Source organism: Salvelinus namaycush, chromosome 17 (genome assembly GCF_016432855.1).
Source record: "Salvelinus namaycush isolate Seneca chromosome 17, SaNama_1.0, whole genome shotgun sequence".
Taxonomy (NCBI): Eukaryota; Metazoa; Chordata; class Actinopteri; order Salmoniformes; family Salmonidae; genus Salvelinus; species Salvelinus namaycush.
The window spans coordinates 31,266,604-31,286,838 of NC_052323.1; the positions used below are offsets into that span (position 1 = coordinate 31,266,604).

Genomic DNA, 20,235 nt, shown 5'->3' on the forward strand with positions numbered 1-20,235 from the left:
AGTGTACAGGTCTACTAAAGTGTACAGGTCTACTAAAGTGTACAGGTCTACTAAAGTGTACAGGTCTACTAAAGAGAACAGGTCTACTAAAGAGAACAGGTCTACTAAAGAGAATAGGCCTACTAAAGAGAATAGGCCTACTAAAGAGAATAGGCCTACTAAAGAGAATAGGCCTACTAAAGAGAATAGGCCTACTAAAGAGAATAGGCCTACTAAAGAGTACAGGCCTACTAAAGAGAATAGTACAGGCCTACTAAAGAGTACAGGCCTACTAAAGAGAATAGTACAGGCCTACTAAAGAGTACAGGCCTACTAAAGAGAATAGTACAGGCCTACTAAAGAGTACAGGCCTACTAAAGAGTACAGGCCTACTAAAGAGTACAGGCCTACTAAAGAGAATAGTACAGGCCTACTAAAGAGAATAGGCCTACTAAAGAGAATAGGCCTACTAAAGAGTACAGGCCTACTAAAGAGAATAGTACAGGCCTACTAAAGAGTACAGGCCTACTAAAGAGAATAGTACAGGCCTACTAAAGAGTACAGGCCTACTAAAGAGTACAGGCCTACTAAAGCGAATAGTACAGGCCTATTAAAGTGTACAGGCCTACTAAAGAGAATATGTCTATTAAAGTGTACAGGTCTATTAACCTACTAAACACCATCATGTAGAGGTTTTTTAACACCTGCTCTTTCCATGACAGACTGACCAGTGGAATCCAGACTGACCAGGGGAATCCAGACTGACCAGGGGAATCCAGACTGACCAGGGGAATCCAGACTGACCAGGGGAATCCAGACTGACCAGGGGAATCCAGACTGACCAGGGGAATCCAGACTGACCAGGGGAATCCAGACTGACCAGGGGAATCCAGACTGACCAGGGGAATCCAGACTGACCAGGGGAATCCAGGTGAAAGCTATGATGCCTAATTGATGTCACCTAATTAAATCCACATCAACCAATGTAGATGAAGGGGAGGAGACAGGTTAAAGAAGGATTTTTAAGCCTTGAAACAATTGAGACATGGATTGTGTATGTGTGCCATTCAGAGGGTGAATGGAAAATACACAATATTTTAGTGCCTTTGAACGGGGTATGGTAGTATGTGCCAGGCGCACCCGTTTGTGCCAGGAACTGCAACGATGTTGGGTTTTTCATGCTCAACAGTTTCCTGTGTGTATCAAGAATGGTCCACCACCCAAAGGACATCCAGCCAACTTGACACAACTGTGGGAAGCATTGGGGTCAACATGGGCAAGCAGCATCCCTGTTGAACGCTTTCAATACCTTGCAGATTCCATGCCCTGACGAAATGACGCAGTTCTAAGGGCAAAAGGGGAGGCGTGCAACTCAATATTAGAAAGGTGTTCCTAATGTGTGGTATTCTCTGTGTATTTGACTCATCCAAGCCAGCCCTAAAAGAGCAAACAAGATAGCATGTTGGAAAAGACCGACATGTTGGAAAAGACCGACATGCATTGCAACATATGACCTATTTAAAGATAATTACTGTGACAAGTAGGCCTAAGTATTCGTGCACTGCCACCATTAAGGTTTGAAAGCCTTCGCATGTGCAGACAATGGGCTGCGCACTCATTCCAATGGCGGAACGATACCTGTCCATGGTGCTGAAGGGACGCCCACTCACCCAGTCCAATCACTGTACCCCCATAGGGCAGCTCAACTTCACAACGTGGAATAATAGCTAGTGATTGACAATTAAGACATTATTAATTTGCATAGATAAATAATGGGGAGCAAATAAACATAAGGTGTGGGTATTTTCTTTTAGCAAATAATATAATTCATGGTTTTTAATTATTCACCTGATAAGTTTAAGCAAATGCAAATCCCCTAATTAAATTCAACGTCACATGTTATCATCGCCTATTAGGCTACTTTGCAGAATGTTCATCTATTTTCTGAAAGTCATTCAGAATGTAGGTTAATCTACTCTACGTCACACGTTTTCAAATGTCATTTTCCTTTCAGATAATGTTGTAAGACGTTACTCCCCATGATGTTTTTTCCCCGCGCACCGCTGGAGAATCCTCATGTTAACCTTCTTCACTCCAGTGTCAAGCCTGGCCGTTACATCTGTTCTCCTCTCTGCACAGCAGTTTGGAGACGGAGAGATGGGAGCGCGCTTCACTGGCGTCCAGATTCCCATCTTCACTTTAAGAAAATAACTGCACGCGCATGGCAATTTCAGCACGGTCTCAGTGAACAGCGAACGTGCAGTTGCTTCGGGCAGATGAAGTTACATTGGACCGTTAAAAAAAAACAAGGACAGGAGCTTGCCTTGCAGAATCAAAGAAGTTTGACATTTTTATCCAGAACGGACTGAAGTGCAGAGATATTGAATCATTTGTTCAATTGATGATGGAATAATGGTGATTTCACTGTAGGATTAAATCAATGGACACACAGCAATAGGACATAGCAAAGGACGTGTGTAAAATGATGCATTCGTTGGATGCGCTGATCGATTTCATTCAACAGAAGACATGCACGATCGGTAGGCATTTCACGCGCGGCTTAACTGAGGCACCTGAGTTTTTTTTTTACAGCACTTGTCTTGAATAATGTTGGGGAGGTTTGTAAATGGTGGTCAACGGTGTCCTTGGTATGTAGACCTAATCAGCACACAGAAGACATGCTATTTCATCCCATATAGATTGAAAACTTTTTCGGAAACATCTGCGCGCCTAACGGTGACCGGGATTTGGTTTTGTGCATGAATAAAAAAAAATGGCACTGAGTGAGAATTGTAAAACCCAGCCGGCTAAAGAAACAGGGTCGGTGCAAAACCCGCCGTCTGATGTTATTGAACTAAACGTAGGAGGTCAGGTATACTATACTCGTCTCCATACTTTAACAAGCATCCCCAATTCCTTACTGGGACGGTTATTTTCCACCAAGAAGGGGTCCTCGAATGATTTGGCACGGGACCTCCGGGGACGTTATTTTATCGACAGAGATGGTTTTCTGTTCCGATATGTATTGGATTATCTGCGAGATAAGCAGGTCGTTCTACCGGACCACTTCCCAGAGAAAGGAAGGTTAAAACGGGAAGCGGAATACTTTGAACTCCCCAAACTGGTCAAACTGTTGGCTTCCGAGGAATCTAAACAGTTTCAGGACGACCCTTTTCACAGTGATTTCGACGACGCGTCGCTAGGCAGCGACCAGAGGATATATTCCTCCTACTCTCTGGACCGGAGGTATGGATACATAACCGTCGGTTTCAAAGGCACGTGTGCGGCACCGGGAGGCAAGGACAACCAGATTGACCCCAAATCCCAAAAAGCAGTACCCAGAATCTTCATCAGCGGAAGGATCGGCCTCGCCAAAGAGGTGTTTGGAAACACCCTGAATGAGAGCCGAGACGCGGACAGGCCTGCGGACAGGTACACCTCCCGGTTCTTCCTCCGGTTCCGTCACTTGGAGCGGGCCTTTGACATGCTGTCGGAGAGCGGGTTCCACATCGTCGCCTGTAACTCGTCGCTCACCGCCTCTTCCATCAGCCATTACGCACCCGAGAAAGTCTGGTCCAACTTCACGCAGTACATCTTCTACCGTAAGTGATTTCCCACATAACACTATAAACCTTCTTTAATAATGCCCTTTAGGTTAGGCCACTGGTTGACGCCATGTCACAATCAGTTGTTTAAGTGGATTTAGTAAAGGGAATAGTTAAGCATGTTAGACTACGGATGTCTGACAGACTCACTAGGAGACATATAGTTGTCTTAGGCCTATATGGTTCCTTTTGCTATAATCCCAGCACCTGGTCTTAAATAGCTTTTCAAGTTTGTGATTATATACACTGAGTGTACAAAACATTAGGAACATCTTCCTAGTATTGAATTGCACCCCCCTTTGCCCTCAGAACAGCCTCCGTTTGTCAGGGAATGGACTCTACAAGGTGTCGAAAGCATTCCACAGGGATGCTGGCCCATGTTGAATCCAATGCTTCCCACAGTTGTGTTAAGTTGGCTGGGAGTGGATCTCTACTATGACTAGCTTGTTCCATCTCATCCCACGGATGCTCAATATACACATGGATTCATTGCTGCCATGAAGGGATGCACCTGACTGACAGTGATGTTCAGATATCTTGTGGCATTCAAACTTTGCTCCACTTTTATCAAAAGGCCCAATGTGTGCCATGAAAACACACTCAACACCATGTAATGTCGACACGCGGCATGATGGATGCATGTACTCATGGTTTTCTCCATACCCTAGTCCTCCCATCAGCGTGAAAAAGCACCAACTGGGGTTCATCAAACCAGGCAAATATTTCTCAAATTCTCCAGTGTTTGTTCTTTAGCCCATTTTCTATTTTTTTTGCTGAAAGAAGTGGAACTCTGTAAGGTCGTCGGCTGCCATACCCCATTAATGTCAAGGTACGATGAGTTGTACATTCTTTTATGGTAATGTTGTACTAGATTGTCAATTGACTAACTGTAGCCCATCGTGTCCTCTTTCATCAATGACCCATTTTTGTCCACTGGATGTCCCCTGGGTAGTGGACCATTCATGATACACATGGGAAACTGTTGAGCGTGAAAAACCCAGCAGCGGTGCAGTTCTTGACACACTCAAACTGGTGCGCCTGGCACCTTTTACCATACCCCGTTTAAAGGCACTTCAATATTTTGTCTTGCCCATTCACCCTCTGAATGGCACACAATCCATGTCTCAAGGCTTAACAATCCTTTTTAAAATCGGGTTTCTTCCCTTTATCTACACGGATAGAATTGGATTTAACAGGTGACATCAATAAGGGCTCATAGACTAACCAGGTGAATCCAAGTGAAAGCTATGTCATGGAAAGAGCAGGTGTTCTTAATGTTTTGTACACTCAGTGTAAGTGCCACACACACACACACACACACACACCTCATGCTGTCAGTATAGAGGTAGGGCTATATCATGAATAAAATAGTAACGTTACCACTGCATCGACCAACATAATTTATATTCTGTATATCACTTTGACAGTAGTGTGTGTGTATGTCACGGTGTGTGTGTGTGTGTGTTGCTGTGTTCAAAACAACTGGGAACTCTAAAAAATACCAGGTCAAATCATGACGTCAGAGTTCTAGAAAGAGGCCTGAGTTCCCAGTTGGATGACCGTTCAAATCCATTCTTCCCAGTCAGAGTTAGTTTCCAGTCTCCCAGTTGTTTAGAATGTGACATTAGTCACTGTGTGAGTGTGTTTGTGTCACTGTTTGTGTGTGTGTGTGTGTGTCACAGTGTGTGTGTGCTACACCAGCCAACATCATTTCACATTCATACCCTCCCTGGTCTACACCCTCCCTGGTCTACACCCTCCCTGGTCTAAACCAGACCTAAACCAGACCGTTGTGCCATTTAGCTGAAGGAGGAAAGACAGTTTGGCCACTAGCGACTGCCTACCTACCTTCATTAGTAACTAATATGGCTCATCCCTTGCTTTCTCTCTCCTCATCCCTTGCTTCCTCTGGGTGGAGAGAGGAGGGAGATGTTGTACCATATGGCCAATTAAAAGACACTTTGTTCGTAATTCCAAATGGTTCCCCTCGGATTCCTGAAGGAAATCCAGCTGGCAGGTCAAGTTTGGGGGTTGGGTTTTTTGGGGGTGAAATCCAGCTGGCAGGTCAAGGTTGAGGGTTGATGTGGTGGAGGGTTTTAGGGAGGTGGAATAACTGCAGCTAAGGAAGACATATGGTTGGCTAATGATTTGCCTACGGAGTCGTTAATATAATTAAAATAGAATAGGTGGATGTTGACCTCCTAACACCAATTTTAGAGGCAGTTTTACTGAGTCATTGTGGGGTCTTGTGGAGACTGGGCATACGGCGTAGGTGATCACTGACGACCTCTAGCCTCACTGACAGACGCTTCTCCTGGACAGAGGGAGAGGAGGAGAAGGAGAGAGAGGTAGACTGGGTCAGAAGTAGAGGAGACTGGCAGAGGGAGCGAGAAGGGACGGAGGGAGAGAGAAGGGAGAGGGGAAGAGGAAGAGAGGGAGAAGGGAGAGAGAGAGAGAGAAGGGAGAGAGAGAGAGAGAGAAGGGGGAGAGAGAGAAGGGAGAGAAGGGAGAGAGAGAGAGAGTGAGAGAAGGGAGAGAGAGAGATAAGGGAGAGAGAGATAGAAAGAGAGAGATGAGTGGGAGGGAGAGAGAGAGAAGGGAGAGAAGGGAGGGAGGGAGAGAAAAGGGAGAGAGAAAGAGGGAGGAAAAATATACTGTAAAGGAGATGGATGAGGCAGAGGGATGAAGACTAGGTCAGAAGGAGAGGAGACAGACAGAGAAAGAGAGAGTGATGGAGAGAAGGGGAGAGGGGGAAAAATAGAGACAGGGGCAGAGGGAGAGAGAGAGATAAAGCTGGTTCTGGGGCTCTGTTCACAAACACAAACAGACCCCACAGAGCCCCAGGACAGATTAGACCCAACCAAATCATGAGAAAACAAACAGATAATTACTTGACACATTGGAAAGAATTTACAAAAAAACATAGCAAACTAGAATGCTATTTGGCCCTAAACAGAGAGTACACAGTGGCAGAATACCTGGCCACTGTGACTGACCCAAAATGAAGTTAACCTTTGACTATGTACTGGAGGTGGACAGAGACATACTTTACTTTGTCAATGGTAGGTTACGGGGGACTCTTTGTGGAGATTCACCTATTACTCACCTCTTGGCCACAGCACAGTAAACTATATGATTACAGACATTGACCCTTTCTCTCTCAGCTCATTCACTGTCAAGCCACTAACACCGCTGTCTGATCACAGCCAAATTACGCTGTTCCTCAAAAGAACAGACATGGAAACAACCACACATTCACAGCCCAGTAAGCTGTACAACATCAGAAATTCATACAGGTGGGCCCAAAACAGCACAGAAGAATACCAGAAAGCAACCTGTAACCAAAATATCCTAACACTCTTAGATAACTTTCTGGATACCACATTCACTCACAGTAAAGAAGGCATCAATCTAGCAGTACAAAACTATATATATATATATATATATATATATATATATATATATATATATATTCAGGAAAACGGCAAAAGAAGCACAACTGAAATTGATAAAAAAAACAAATCATAAAAGTCCAGATGACAAACCAAACCAATCTGGTTTGATGCAGATTGTAAAATTATAAGGAAAACATTTAGAACACTATCCAACCAAAAGCACAGAGACCCAAATAATGGTGAATTAAGCCTTCATTACTGTGAGACTTTAAAACTCTATAAAACGTACATTCAGAACCAAAAAAGCCCAGTACAACAGCAAGCAGCTGACACTAAATGAGGAGTCCATAAACACAAACAACTTCTGGCAAAATTAGCGATACAAAATGGTGACATATGGACAACCCATTTTAAAACACTCTTCAACACCATTCAAATTGACACAAACGCAGAGCAATGCTAAATTCATGAGAAGTTGAATAGATTAGAAAAAGCTATAAAGGACAATCAAAATCCTTTGGTCTCCCCAATTACTGACCAGGAGCTCTATAAGAAACTTCCGGCCCTCAAATTTAAAAAAGGCATGCGGACCTGATGGCATCCTAAATGAGATACTCAAACTTCCTAGTGCAAAATTTATTGGCTATATTAAAACTGTTTAATTTGATCCTGTGTGTAGGTTATTTCTCTGACATCTGGAATCAGGAACTCATAACCCCAATCTTTAAGAACGGAGACAAATTTGACCCTAACAATTACAGAGGCATTTGTGTGAACAGTAACCTGGGGAAGGTTTTCTGTAGTATTATCAATGTAAGAGTCCTAAACTTCCTTAATAAGCACAATGTCTTGAGTAAAATCCAAATTGGATTTATACCAAAACATCGCACGACTGATCATATTTACACCCTACACACCTGATAGATAAACATGTCCACCAAAATAATTGTCACGATCGTCTTCTTGAGAAAGAGAGGACCAAGGCGCAGCGTGTGCAAAATACATCTCTTTTATTTTAGAGAAGGAAAAAACACGTAACGAACACAATTACAAAACGAAACAAAACAACAAACTATCGTGAAGCTAAAGACGTAAGTGCAAACCCAAGCTACAAACGTACAACATAGACAACTACCCACAAAAGCCTACTGCCTATGGCTGCCTTAAATATGGCTCCCAATCAGAGACAATGAATGACAGCTGTCTCTGATTGAGAACCAATCTAGGCAGCCATAGACATAACTAGACAGCTCCACTCTACTCTGCCCCATAAACATACAACACCCCTAGACACTACAAAACACATACATTCCCCATGTCACACCCTGACCTAACTAAAAAACATAAAGAAAACAAAGAATACTAAGGCCAGGGCGTGACAATAATACCAAAATATACACTTGCTTTATCAACTTCCAAAAAGCCTTTGATTCTATTTGGCATACAGGACTGTTCTACAAAGTTATTGAAAGTGGTGTAGGGGGTAAAACATATGACATAATTAAATCAATGTATACTGGCAATACGTGCAGCATTAAAATTGTCAAGAAAATAGCAGAATTCTTTATCCAGGGGTGGGGCCTTCGCCAGGGTTGCAATCTGAGCCCTGCACTCTTCAATATTTACATCAATGAATTGGCCACTATTCCAGAAAAATCCTCAGCCCCTGGTGTTAGTCTCCACAATTCAGATGTTAAATGCCTACTCTTCGCAGATGACCTATGCCTGCTGTCACCCACAGCACATGGCCTACAGCAGAGCCTGGACCTGCTAGAGCAGTACTACCAGACCTGGGCCCTGGCAGTAAACCCCAAAAAGACTAAAATAATGATTTTCCAGAGAAGATCCAGATCTCAGGGAATTAGACCAAAGTTCTCAATTGCTACAAAATATATAGAGTACTGCACACACTACAATTACTTAGGTTTAAAAATAAGCTTAACTAGACACCTTAATGAGGCAGTGAATGAACTGAGAGAGAAAGCACGCAGGGCATTCTACGCCATTAAAAAACAAATTCAAATTGGATAAAACTAATTGAATGTGTCATTGAACCAATTGCACTTTATGGCAGCGAGGTGTGGCGTCCACTTGCAAAACAAGATTTCACCAAATGGGACAAACATCCCATTGAAACTCTGCATGCAGAGTTCTGTAAGATTCTCCTACATGTCCAGAGGACAACTAAAAACAATGCATGCAGGGCAGAATTAGGCCAATATCCACTAATAATAAAAACTCAAGAGAAATTAAGTTTTGGAAACATCTAAAATACAGTGACCCCCTCTCATATCATTACCAAGCCCTGCAATGCCAAGAGCTGAGCAAAGAAAAGAGTCCCCTCATCCAGCTGGTCCTGAGTTCACAAACCTGTTCTACTAACACAATGAAGCCTCAGGACCAGAACATCCAATCAATCAGAATAAACCAAATTACAACACAGTCAAACAAAAACGACATTGCTTATTGGGAAACACAAGCACAACGCAAAATGCAGTGCTATCTGGCCCTAAATCAACAGTACACCATGGCAAACTATTTGACCATGGTCAAAACCTTGACAAAGTACAGGCTCAGAGAGCACAGCCTTGCCATTGAGAAGGGTAGACACAGGAAAACCTGTCTCCCTGTAGAGGAAAGGCTGTGCAACCACTGCACCACAGCAGAACCTGAGACGGAGCTGCATTTCCTGACAAAATGTTTATAAATATAAAACAATTAGAGAGTGTCATTTCCCCAAATTTGAAACCCTTAAAGGTTTCAAAGACCTCTCTGATGAGAGTAGGCTACCCGTCCTGTTGGGGGAGGACGCAGGGAGCTGTGGGTTGGCAGCGCACTACATTGCTGCCTGCCATAAGATGAGGGACAGTGTCTGACAGACCAATCAACCTGCACATGTCCTCTACTGTATGCTTATTGTTCAATGTATGGTTATTTTGACCCTTGGTTATTGTTGTTACTGTTGTCCCGTTGACAATTTTGATTCTTATTATCTTAATATTGTAAATATCCAAAGTAAGCTTTGGCAATATGTACATTGTTACGTCATGCCAATAAAGCAAATTTAATTTAATTTAATTAACATATCTGCACTCTGGACTGTGGTGAGACAACTTCAACAATATAAAAATCAAGAGCAGGAGAAGGACAGAGCACTAGAGGAGAGGAGCAGACTGCTGGAGGAGAGGGTGAGGGGGAGGTGGCCACCCCCGCATAGAAGCCAGCAGAACAGCCCACCTCAGCTCCCGACAAAAGTCTCGAACCCACAGCAGAACAGTCCACACCAGACCCTGACGTCGACATCACAGCAGAACAGTCCACACCAGACCATGGCGTCGACATCACAGCAGAACAGACAAATGAAGAACCCCAAGCCCAGGGGTTCTCACCCCCTCTGACCACTCCCCCTGTCAGCCACCCTGATAGCCCTCCTGACAACCCCCCCCCACACCCACTGAGGACAAACACAAGACACAGATTGTACTCCTTATGGACTCAAATGGGAAATATTTTGTAAATATTTCCCAAACAGTGTGTCTAAACTCTGCGCACCCTAGACCTTCTGTCTGAGGACCAACTAGGTTCACCCAGCCATATAATAATACACACAGGCACAGACGACCTGAGAACACAGCAGGAAAGGGTGGCCACAGCACTGAAGGGAGTGATTGAAAAAGCTTCTTCTACTTTCCCCAACACACAAGTGGTTATTTCCATCCTGCTACCATACAGCGGGTAAACGCAAGTATTTCCCGTGACTGTCCCTCAAAACCAAATGTTTTCCTGGCCCACCACTCCACCCTGGACTTGAACAGCCTCTATGACCAGGTCCACCTATACAAGGCAGCAGTGTCCACCTTCGCCCGGACTCTAAAGGACATCACTCTCAAACGCAGCCCCAATACTTCAAACAGGAGCAACAGATCAATAGACACCCTGCCCAGACCAGCGAGACTCTCCCAGACCTGCGGGACCCCCCCCCCCCCCCCCCCCCTTCACATAGAGGACCCACGCCGAGAGGACCTACATCCAGACCACAACACCACCAGCCACATACACACCCCCACCAATCAACACACCCCCCCACCAATCAACACACCCCCAAGTCAACTATGCCCACACCCCATTTAGGCCCCCTCAGATCAGACCTATGCCCCTCCTGCCCACTCCATGCACCACACCCATGCAAAGAGGGCCTCAACATGGACGTCACACATACGCCGAGGCTGTGAGCGGGTAAACAGGCCCAACCCCCACTCTTACACTAGACCCCCACTCTTACACTAGACCAAGCCAATGGCATGTACCAGATGCAACATTGGACACTTTATGGAACACAAAGCCTTCACTAACTCATCCTGAAACATCCAAGGCCTGAGGTCATCTGCCTTTGGCCTAAAGAGCAGGAACCTGGACTTCATCAAAGAAATTGGAAATACAGACATTGTCATCCTACAAGAAACATGGTATAAAGGAGATGGACCCACTGGTTGCCCTCTAGGTTACAGAGAGCTGGTAGTCCCATCCACCAAACTACCAAGTGTGAAACAGGGAAGAGACTCAGGGAATATGCTAATTTGGTATAGAGCAGACCTAACTCACTCCATTAACTTAATCAAAACAGGAACATTTTACATTTGGCTCGAAATTCAAAAGGAAATTATCTTAACAGAGAAAAATGTCCTCCTGTGTGCTACCTATATCCCCCCACTAGAATCCCCATACTTTAATGAAGAGAGCTTCTACATCCTGGAGGGGTAAATCAATAATTTCCAGGCCCAGGGACATGTACTAGTCTGTGGCGACCTAAATGCCAGAACCGGACAAGAATCTGACACCCTCAGCACACAGGGACACACACACCTACCTGGAGGCGACAGCATTACCTCCCCCATATGCCCCCCTAGGCACAACTATGACAACATAACCAACAAAAACAGGTCACAACTCCTGCAGCTCTGTCGGACGCTGAGTATGTACAGTTGAAGTCGGAAGTTGACATACACCTTAGTCAAATACATTTCAACTCAGTTTCACAAATCCTGACATTTAATCCTAGTAAAAATTCCCTGTCTTAGGTCAGTTAGGATCACCGCTTTATTTTAAGAATGTGAAATGTCAGAATAATAGTAGAGAGAATGATTTATTTCAGCTTTTATTTCTTTCATCACATTCCCAGTGGGTCAGAAGTTTACAAACACTCAATTAGTATTTGGTAGCATTGCCTTTAAATTGTTTAGCTCGGGTCAAACGTTTTGGGTAGCCATCCACAAACTACCCACAATAAGTTGGGTAAATTTTGTCCCATTCCTCCTGACAGAGCTGGTGTAACTGAGTCAGGTTTGTAGGCCTCCTTGCTCGCACCCGCTTTCAGTTCTGCCCACAAATTTTCTATAGGAATTGAGGTCAGGGCTTTGTGATGGCCACTCCAATACTCTGACTTTTTTGTCATTAATCCATTTTGCCACAACTTTGGAAGTATGCTTGGGGTCATTGTCCATTTGGAAGACCCATTTGCGACCAAGCTGTAACTTCCTGACTGATGTTTTGAGATGTTGCTTCAATATATCCACATAATTGTCCTGCCTCATGATGCCATCTATTTTGTGAAGTGCACCAGTCCCTCCTGCAGCAAAGCACCCCACAACATGATGCTGCCACCCCTGTGCTTCACGGTTGTGATGGTGTTCTTGGGCTTGCAAGCCTCCCCCTTTTTCCCCCAAACAGGTCATTATGGCCAAACAGTTCTATTTTTGTTTCATCAGACCAGAGGACATTTCTCCAAAAAGTATGATCTTTGTCCCCATGTGCAGTTGCAAACCGTAGTCTGGCTTTTTTATGGAAGTTTTGGAGCAGTGGTTTCTTCCTTGCTGAGCGGCTTTTCAGGTTATGTCGATATAGGACTCATTTTACTGTGGATATAGATACTTTTGTACCTGTTTCCTCCAGCATCTTCACAAGGTACTTTGCTGTTGTTCTGGGATTGATTAGCACTTTTCACACCAAAGTATGTTCATCTCTAGGAGACAGAACGCATCTCCTTCCTGAGCGGTATGATGGCTGCAAAGTCCCATGGTGTTTATACTTGCATAGTATTGTTTGTACAGATGAACGTGGTACCTTCAGGCATTTGGAAATTGCTCCCAAGGATGAACCAGACTTGTGGAGGTCTACAATCTACAATTGTTGGAAAAATTACTTGTGTCATGTACAAAGTAGATGTCCAAACCGACTTGCCAAAACTATAGTTTGTTAACAAGAAATTTATGGAGTGGTTGAAAAACAAGGTTTTAATGACTCCAACCTAAGTGTATGTAAACTTCCGACTTCAACTGTACATAGTCAATGGTAGGCTTCGAGGGGACTCCTATGGTAGGTACACCTATAGCTCATCTCTTGGCAGTAGTACTGTAGACTACTTTATCACTGACCTCAACCCAGAGTCTCTCAGAGCGTTCACAGTCAGCCCACTGACACCCCTATCAGACCACAGCAATATCACAGACTACTTGAACAGAGCAATACTCAATCATGAGGCATCAAAGCCAAAGGAATATTAAGAAATGCTATAGCATAGAAATGCTATTTTATACCTGATGTCCTTACACAGCTCTCTGGTCTTGGCCATTGTGGAGAGGTTAGGTTGGAGTCTGTTTGATTGAGTGTGTGGACAGGTGTCTTTTATACAGGTAACGAGTTCAAACAGGTGCAGTTAATACAGGTAATGAGTGGAGAACAGGAGGGCTTCTTAAAGAAAAACTAACAGGTCTGTGAGAGCCGGAATTCTTACTGGTTGGTAGGTGATCAAATACTTACTGTATGTCATGCAATAAAATGCAAATTAATTACTTTAAAATCATACAATGTGATTTTCTGGATTTTTGTTTTAGATTCCGTCTCTCACAGTTGAAGTGTACCTATGATAAAAAATTACAGACCTCTACATGCTTTGTAAGTTGGAAAACCTGCAAAATCGGCAGTGTATCAAATACTTGTTCTCCCCACTGTATATATACAGTGTTGTAATGATGTGCAAATAGTTAAGTAAAGTACAAAAGGGAAAATATATAAACATAAATATAGGTTGTATTTACAATGGTGTTTGTTCTTCACTGGTTGCCCTTTTCTTGTGGCAACAGGTCACAAATCTTGCTGCTGTGATGGAACACTGTGATATTTCACCCAGTAGATATGGGAGTTTATCAAAATTTGATTTTTTTTCAAATTCTTTGTGGGTCTGTGTAATCTGAGGGAAATATGTGTCTCTAATATGGTCATACATTTGGCAGGAGGTTAAGAAGTGCAGCTCAGTTTCCACCTCATTTTGTGGGCAGTGTGCACATAGCCTGTCTTCTCTTGAGAGCCAGGTCAGCCTTTGGGCTGGCTTTCTCAATAGCAAGGCTTTTTACTTTATTTTATTTCACCTTTATTTAACTAGGCAAGTCAGTTAAGAACAAATTCTTATTTACAATGACGGCCTACCAAAAGGCAAAAGGCCTCCAGCGGGGACGGGGGCCTGGGATTTTAAAAAAAATATATAAATATAGGATAAAACATACATTACGACAAGAGAGACAACACAACACTACATAAAGAGAGACCTAAGACAACAACATAGCAAGGTAGCAACACATGACAACACAACAACAACATAGTAGCAACACAACATGGTAGCAGCATAAAACATGGTAGCAGCATAAAACATGGTACAAACATTATTGGGCACAGAAAACAGCACAAAGGGCAACAAGGTATAGGCAACAATATATCACGCGAAGCAGCCACAACTGTCAGTAAGAGTGTCCATGATTGAGTCTTTGAATGAAGAGATTGAGATTCAACTGTACAGTTTGAGTGTTTTTTGCAGCTCGTTCCAGTCGCTAGCTGCAGTGAACTGAAAAGACGAGCGACCCAGGGATGTGTGTGCTTTAGAGGCCTTTAACAGAATGTGACTGGCAGAACGGGTGTTGTATGTGGAGGATGAGGGCTGCAGTAGATATCTTAAATAGGGGGAGAGAGGCCTAAGAGGGTTTTATAAATAAGCATCAACCAAGGGTTCTTGCGACGGGAATACAGAGATGACCAGTTTACAGAGGAGTATAGAATGCAGTGATGTGTCCTGTGAAGAGCATTGGTGGCAAATCTGATGGCCGAATGGTAAAGAACATCTAGCCGCTCGATAGCACCCTTACCTGCCGATCTATAAATTATGTCTCCGTAATCTACCATGGGTAGGATGGTCATCTGAATCAGGGTTAGTTTGGCAGCTGGGCTGAAAGTGGGGCGATTACGATAGAGGAAACCATGTCTAGATTTAACTTTAGCCTGCAGCTTTGATATGTGCTGAGAGAAGGACAGTGTACCGTCTAGCCATACTCCCAAGTACTTGTATGAAGTACTTCTATACAGCAAGTACTTCTGTACAGCACTTTGAGATATCAGCTGATGTAAGAAGGGCTATATAAATAAATTTGATTTGATTTGAAGTGACTACCTCAAGCTCTAAACCCTCAGAGGTAGTAATCACACCTTTGGGGAGACCTTTGTTTTGGAAGTGTTCAGAACAAAGTTAAGGGTAGAGAAAGCTTGTTGGACACTAAGAAAGCTTTGTTGTAAAGCGTTGAACACAAAATCTGGGGAGGGGCCAGCTGAGTATAGGACTGTATCATCTGCATATAAATAGATCAGAGAGCATCCTACTGCCTGAGCTATGTTGTTGATGTTAATTGAGAAGAGCGCGGGGCCTAGGATCGGGCCTTGAGGTACTCCCTTGGTGACAGGCAGTGGCTGAGCCAGCAGATTTTCTGACTTTATACACTGCACTCTTTGAGAGAGGTAATTAGCAAACCAGGCCAAAGACCCCTCAGAGACACCAATACTCCTTAGCCAGCCCACAAGAATGGAATGTTCTACCGTATCAAAAGCTTTGGCCAAGTCAATAAAAATAGCATTGCTTAGAATCAAGCGCAATGGTGACATAATTGAGGACATTTTAGGTTGCAGTGACACATCCATAACCTGAGCGGAAACCAGATTGGGTACCCGAGAGAATACTATAGATGTCAAGAAAGCCAGTCAGTTGATTATTGACAAGTTGTTCCAACCCTTTTGATAAACAGGGCAACATAGAAATAGATATATAACAGTTAGGATCATGGCTTGGCTGCCTTCCAAGCCATGGGAACCTCCCCAGAGAGAAGAGACAGGTTAAAAAGGTCAGAGATAGGCTTGGCGATGATAGGGGCAGAAACCTTAAAGACGAAAGGGTCTAAACCATCTGACCCAGATGTTTTTTGGGGTCAAGTTTCAGGAGCTCCTCTAGCACCTCGGACTCAGGTGACTGCCTGCAGGGAGAATTATTTTGTGGGGCAGGGGAAAAAGAGGGAGAAGCATCGGGGATAGTCGCATTAGAAGGGGTGGGAGATGAGGTAATGTTGGACGGGCAAGGAGGCATGGCTGAGTCAAATAGGAATCCTGACTTAATGAAGTGGTGATTAAAGAGCTCAGCCATGTGCTTCTTGTCAGTAACAACCACATCATCAACATTAAGGGACATGGGCAGCTGTGACGAGGAGGGTTTAAACGTTTTCCAGAACTTCTTGGGGTTAGACCCACAGAGAGAGAACTGCTCCTTAATGTAAATAACTTTGGCCTTCCGGATAGCCTGAGTGCACTTATTTTTCATTTGCCTGAACGAGAGCCAGTCAGCCTGAGTATGCGTGTGCCGAGCCTTTCATCAAATGCAATTATTGAGGTGGAGAAACCTGTCGAACCAGGGGCTGAACCTGTTTTTAATTCTCATTTTCTTTATGGGGGAGTGTTTGTTTACAATACTGAATATATTGAAAAAGAAGGTCCAAGCGTCAGATCATGAAGGAAGGCTTGCTCATTAAAATTTTTTACCAAGCGTCTACGACAAATCAGGACAGGTCTTTTCACTGAGCAGCCATTACGAACACAGGCCGTAAAACAGTGATCACTAAGGTCACTACAGAAAACACCAGACTGATACCTATCAGGATTATTTGTGAGGATAACATCGAGGAGAGTAGCCTTTTCTGGGGGTTTGGAGTCATACCTTGTGGGATTGGTAATAATCTGAGAACGATTTAGGGAGTCCGATTGCTTTAGGATTTGGTCAGATGGTTTAAGTCCCAATTTAGGTCACCTAGTAGGACAAATTCAGACTTAGTGTCAGGGGCCAGGAGAGAGCTTAGGGCAGGTAGGTTACAGGCCAATGCTGACGGAGGATGATAGCACCAGTCAACAAAGAGATATTTGAAAGTTTAATGTTTAAAACCAGCAAATCAAATTGTTTTGGCAGAGACTTGGTGGAGACAATCAAGCACTGAAGGTGATCCTTGGAAGATCTGTCTTGCAGAAAAAGGTTATAACCAGAAAGGTTAATATCAGTATTCAAACTTTCTTAACCACGTCTCAGTAATGGCCAACACATCTGGATTGGAGCTGTGAACCCACACTTTCAGTTGATCCATTTTAGGTAATAAGCTTCTAGTGTTAACGTGCAGAAATCCCAGGCTTTTACTAGAGCAGAAATCAGTGAATCAGATATCAGAGCACAAGTCAGAATTGGGGCTAGCAACAGTAGTTGGGCCAGGGAGTACATGCACATTTCCAGATATCATCAGCAGTAATACAATCAAGGCACGGCAGAGGACAGGGAGAGCTCTGCAGTGCTGATTTATGACATCGGAATGTGCATTAGATGGAAACAAGATCATATTATACAGCAATTTCATCCGGTAACATGAATACAAAGCCGGCGAGAGGTGGTTAGAATAGGATGGGAGGCCAAAAGTCTGTGTAACCAATAGAGAGTCAGAGTCCCGAGTGTGGGAACAAACCGTCTGTCCCACGGTTGGGTAAACAAGGAAGTTCATAGTCAACAAAACATACAGGAGTCGTGAGGCAAATACCAAAATAGCTAAATGCACAAGCAAAAAATTCAATATATAACGACTTGGGGCTAGCCATTGTAACTTCAGAGTCACTCGCCCCAACAGTGCGTGTGTGCTGGAGGCGAGCGAAAGCTCGTGACAGAGGTGTGAGTGTGGTGGAGGTACCTGTACCAGACAGGGGGAGACAGGCCAGGGCAGACAGTGAACAGATCGCCAGGTGGAATCCAAGCAGCAGTGCAGCAGGCAACGGGAGAAGCTTTTATTTCTGGAGGCAGATTTCTTGTAGAAAATACCAGTGGAGATCTTTGAACAGCGGGAGGGGGCTTCAAAGACTCCTGACACTTGTTGGGCCCAAAGGCCTCGACACCTCTCACTTCACACCTTAGTGCTAATTGAAGATGTATCTGGTCTAGCCTAAACTCAGCATTCAGTCCTTATACTGTGAAATATATTATTGTAATGTACTTTATTTTTTAATGTAAATTGTTTCCGATTTGTTTTTGAATTCTTTGTGGGTCTGTGTAATCTGAGGGAAACATGTGTCTCTATGGTCATACATTGGACAGGTTAGAAAGTGCAGCTCAGTTTCCACCTCATTTTGTGGGCAGTATGAACATATTATACCTTTATTCAACAAGGAACACAGACTGAGACCAAGGTCTCTTTTACAGCTGGGCCCTGCGTATACATGTTACACATACAGTTTAGGTACAATGATTAAGAAACTACACAAGACAAACAAAACGATCACAGATAACACAGCAACAAAAAATACAGCAGCAGATAATTACATTTACACATAGGTTATTCCCCTAACAGCACAAGAACTTGCATTACCTGAAACAGTTACAAGCAATACAAAAATTAAAATCCTCCAATAAATATTTAAAATGGGCAACAGGGGGACAAGAGTCTCAAGTTTAAGTTTAGTCTGCAGGCTATTCCATAGGCAAGGAGCGTAACAGGAAAAGGCAGCCATGTGGAAATTGCATGGGCCTCAAGTGTAATCCATGTTGAGACCTGGTTTTAGGCTTCTCTTGAAAGCCAAGTCTGCCTACTTTCTCAATAGCAAGGCTATGCTTACTGAGTCTGTACATAGTCAAAGATGTCCTTCATTTTGGGTCAGTCACAGTGGTCAGGTATTCTGCCACTGTGTACTCTCTGTTTAGGGCCAAATAGCATTCTAGTTTGCTCTGTTTTTTTGTAAATTCTTTCCAATGTGTCAAGTAATTATCTTTTTCTTTTTTCGTGATTTGGTTGGGTCCTGGGGCTCTGTGGGGTCTGTTTGTGTTTGTTGTTTTTCAGTTCAATATCTGTGTAGGGGTTTTAGTGCTGGACTCATAGCTACGTGTGGCACATTTTCATTGGTTCGAATGGTCTATACATTGAGCCTGAAACAGGATACTTGTTATTTGGCCAATGGCCAAATTTTACTGCAAGGAATTTTAATTGGTCAACCACAGACTAGGGTTGGGGGTTATAAATTACATCCTGTCTCTTTGTTTTGTGAAGAATCACTGAGGACAGGGAAGAATGACCATCTACTTCCCAGCAAAACAACTATAACACTTTGTAATGGAAGGTTGGGAATAGCTTCCTTTTAGGTGGTTGTAGAATTTAATGTCTCTTTTCTGGATTTATAATTAGTGGGTATCGGCCTATTTCCGCTCTGCATGCATTATTTGGTGTTTTATGTTGTACACTGAGAATATTTTAGCTGAATTCTGCATAAAGAGTCTCAAATTGGTGTTTCACCCATTTTGTGAATTCTTGGTTGGTGAGTGGACCCCAGACCTCACAACCATAAGGGGCAATGGGTTCTATAACTGATTCAAGTATTTTTAGCCAGATCCTAATTGTTATGTCGAATTGTATGTTCCTTTTGATGGCATAGATGGCCCTCTCTGATCGTTCACAGCTTTGTGGAAGTTACCTGTGGCGCTGATGTTTAAGCCAAGGTATGTATCGTTTTTTGTGGGCTCTAGGACAATGGTGTCTAGATGGAGTTTGTATTCGTGGTCCTGGGAACTGGACCTTTTTTGGAACACCATTATTTTTGTCTTACTGAGATTTCCTGTCAGGGCCCAGGTCTGACAGAATCTGTGCTGAAGATCTAGATGCTGCTGTAGGCCCCCCTTGGTTGAGAACAGAAGCACCAGATCATCAGCAAACAGTAGACATTTGACTTCAGATTCTAGTAGGGTGAGACCGGGTGCTGCAGACTGTTCTAGTGCCCTTGCCAATTTGTTGATATATATATATATATATATATATGTTGAAGAGGGTGGAGCTTAAGCTGCATCCCTGTCTCACCCCAAGGCCTTGTGGAAAGAAATG

At 43.5% G+C, this 20,235-nt stretch overlaps 1 protein-coding gene across 1 annotated transcript in view; it reads left to right on the forward strand.

The window, feature by feature from the left end:
* The first annotated feature begins 2,752 nt into the window (after positions 1-2,752).
* Positions 2,753-20,235, forward strand: part of LOC120062533 (BTB/POZ domain-containing protein KCTD16-like) — a 56,299-nt gene continuing 38,816 nt past the window's right edge. Inside the window, exon 1 of the mRNA XM_039012579.1 lies at positions 2,753-3,581. Coding sequence (XP_038868507.1) covers positions 2,753-3,581 — 829 coding nt within the window. The remainder of the gene's footprint in view (positions 3,582-20,235) is intronic.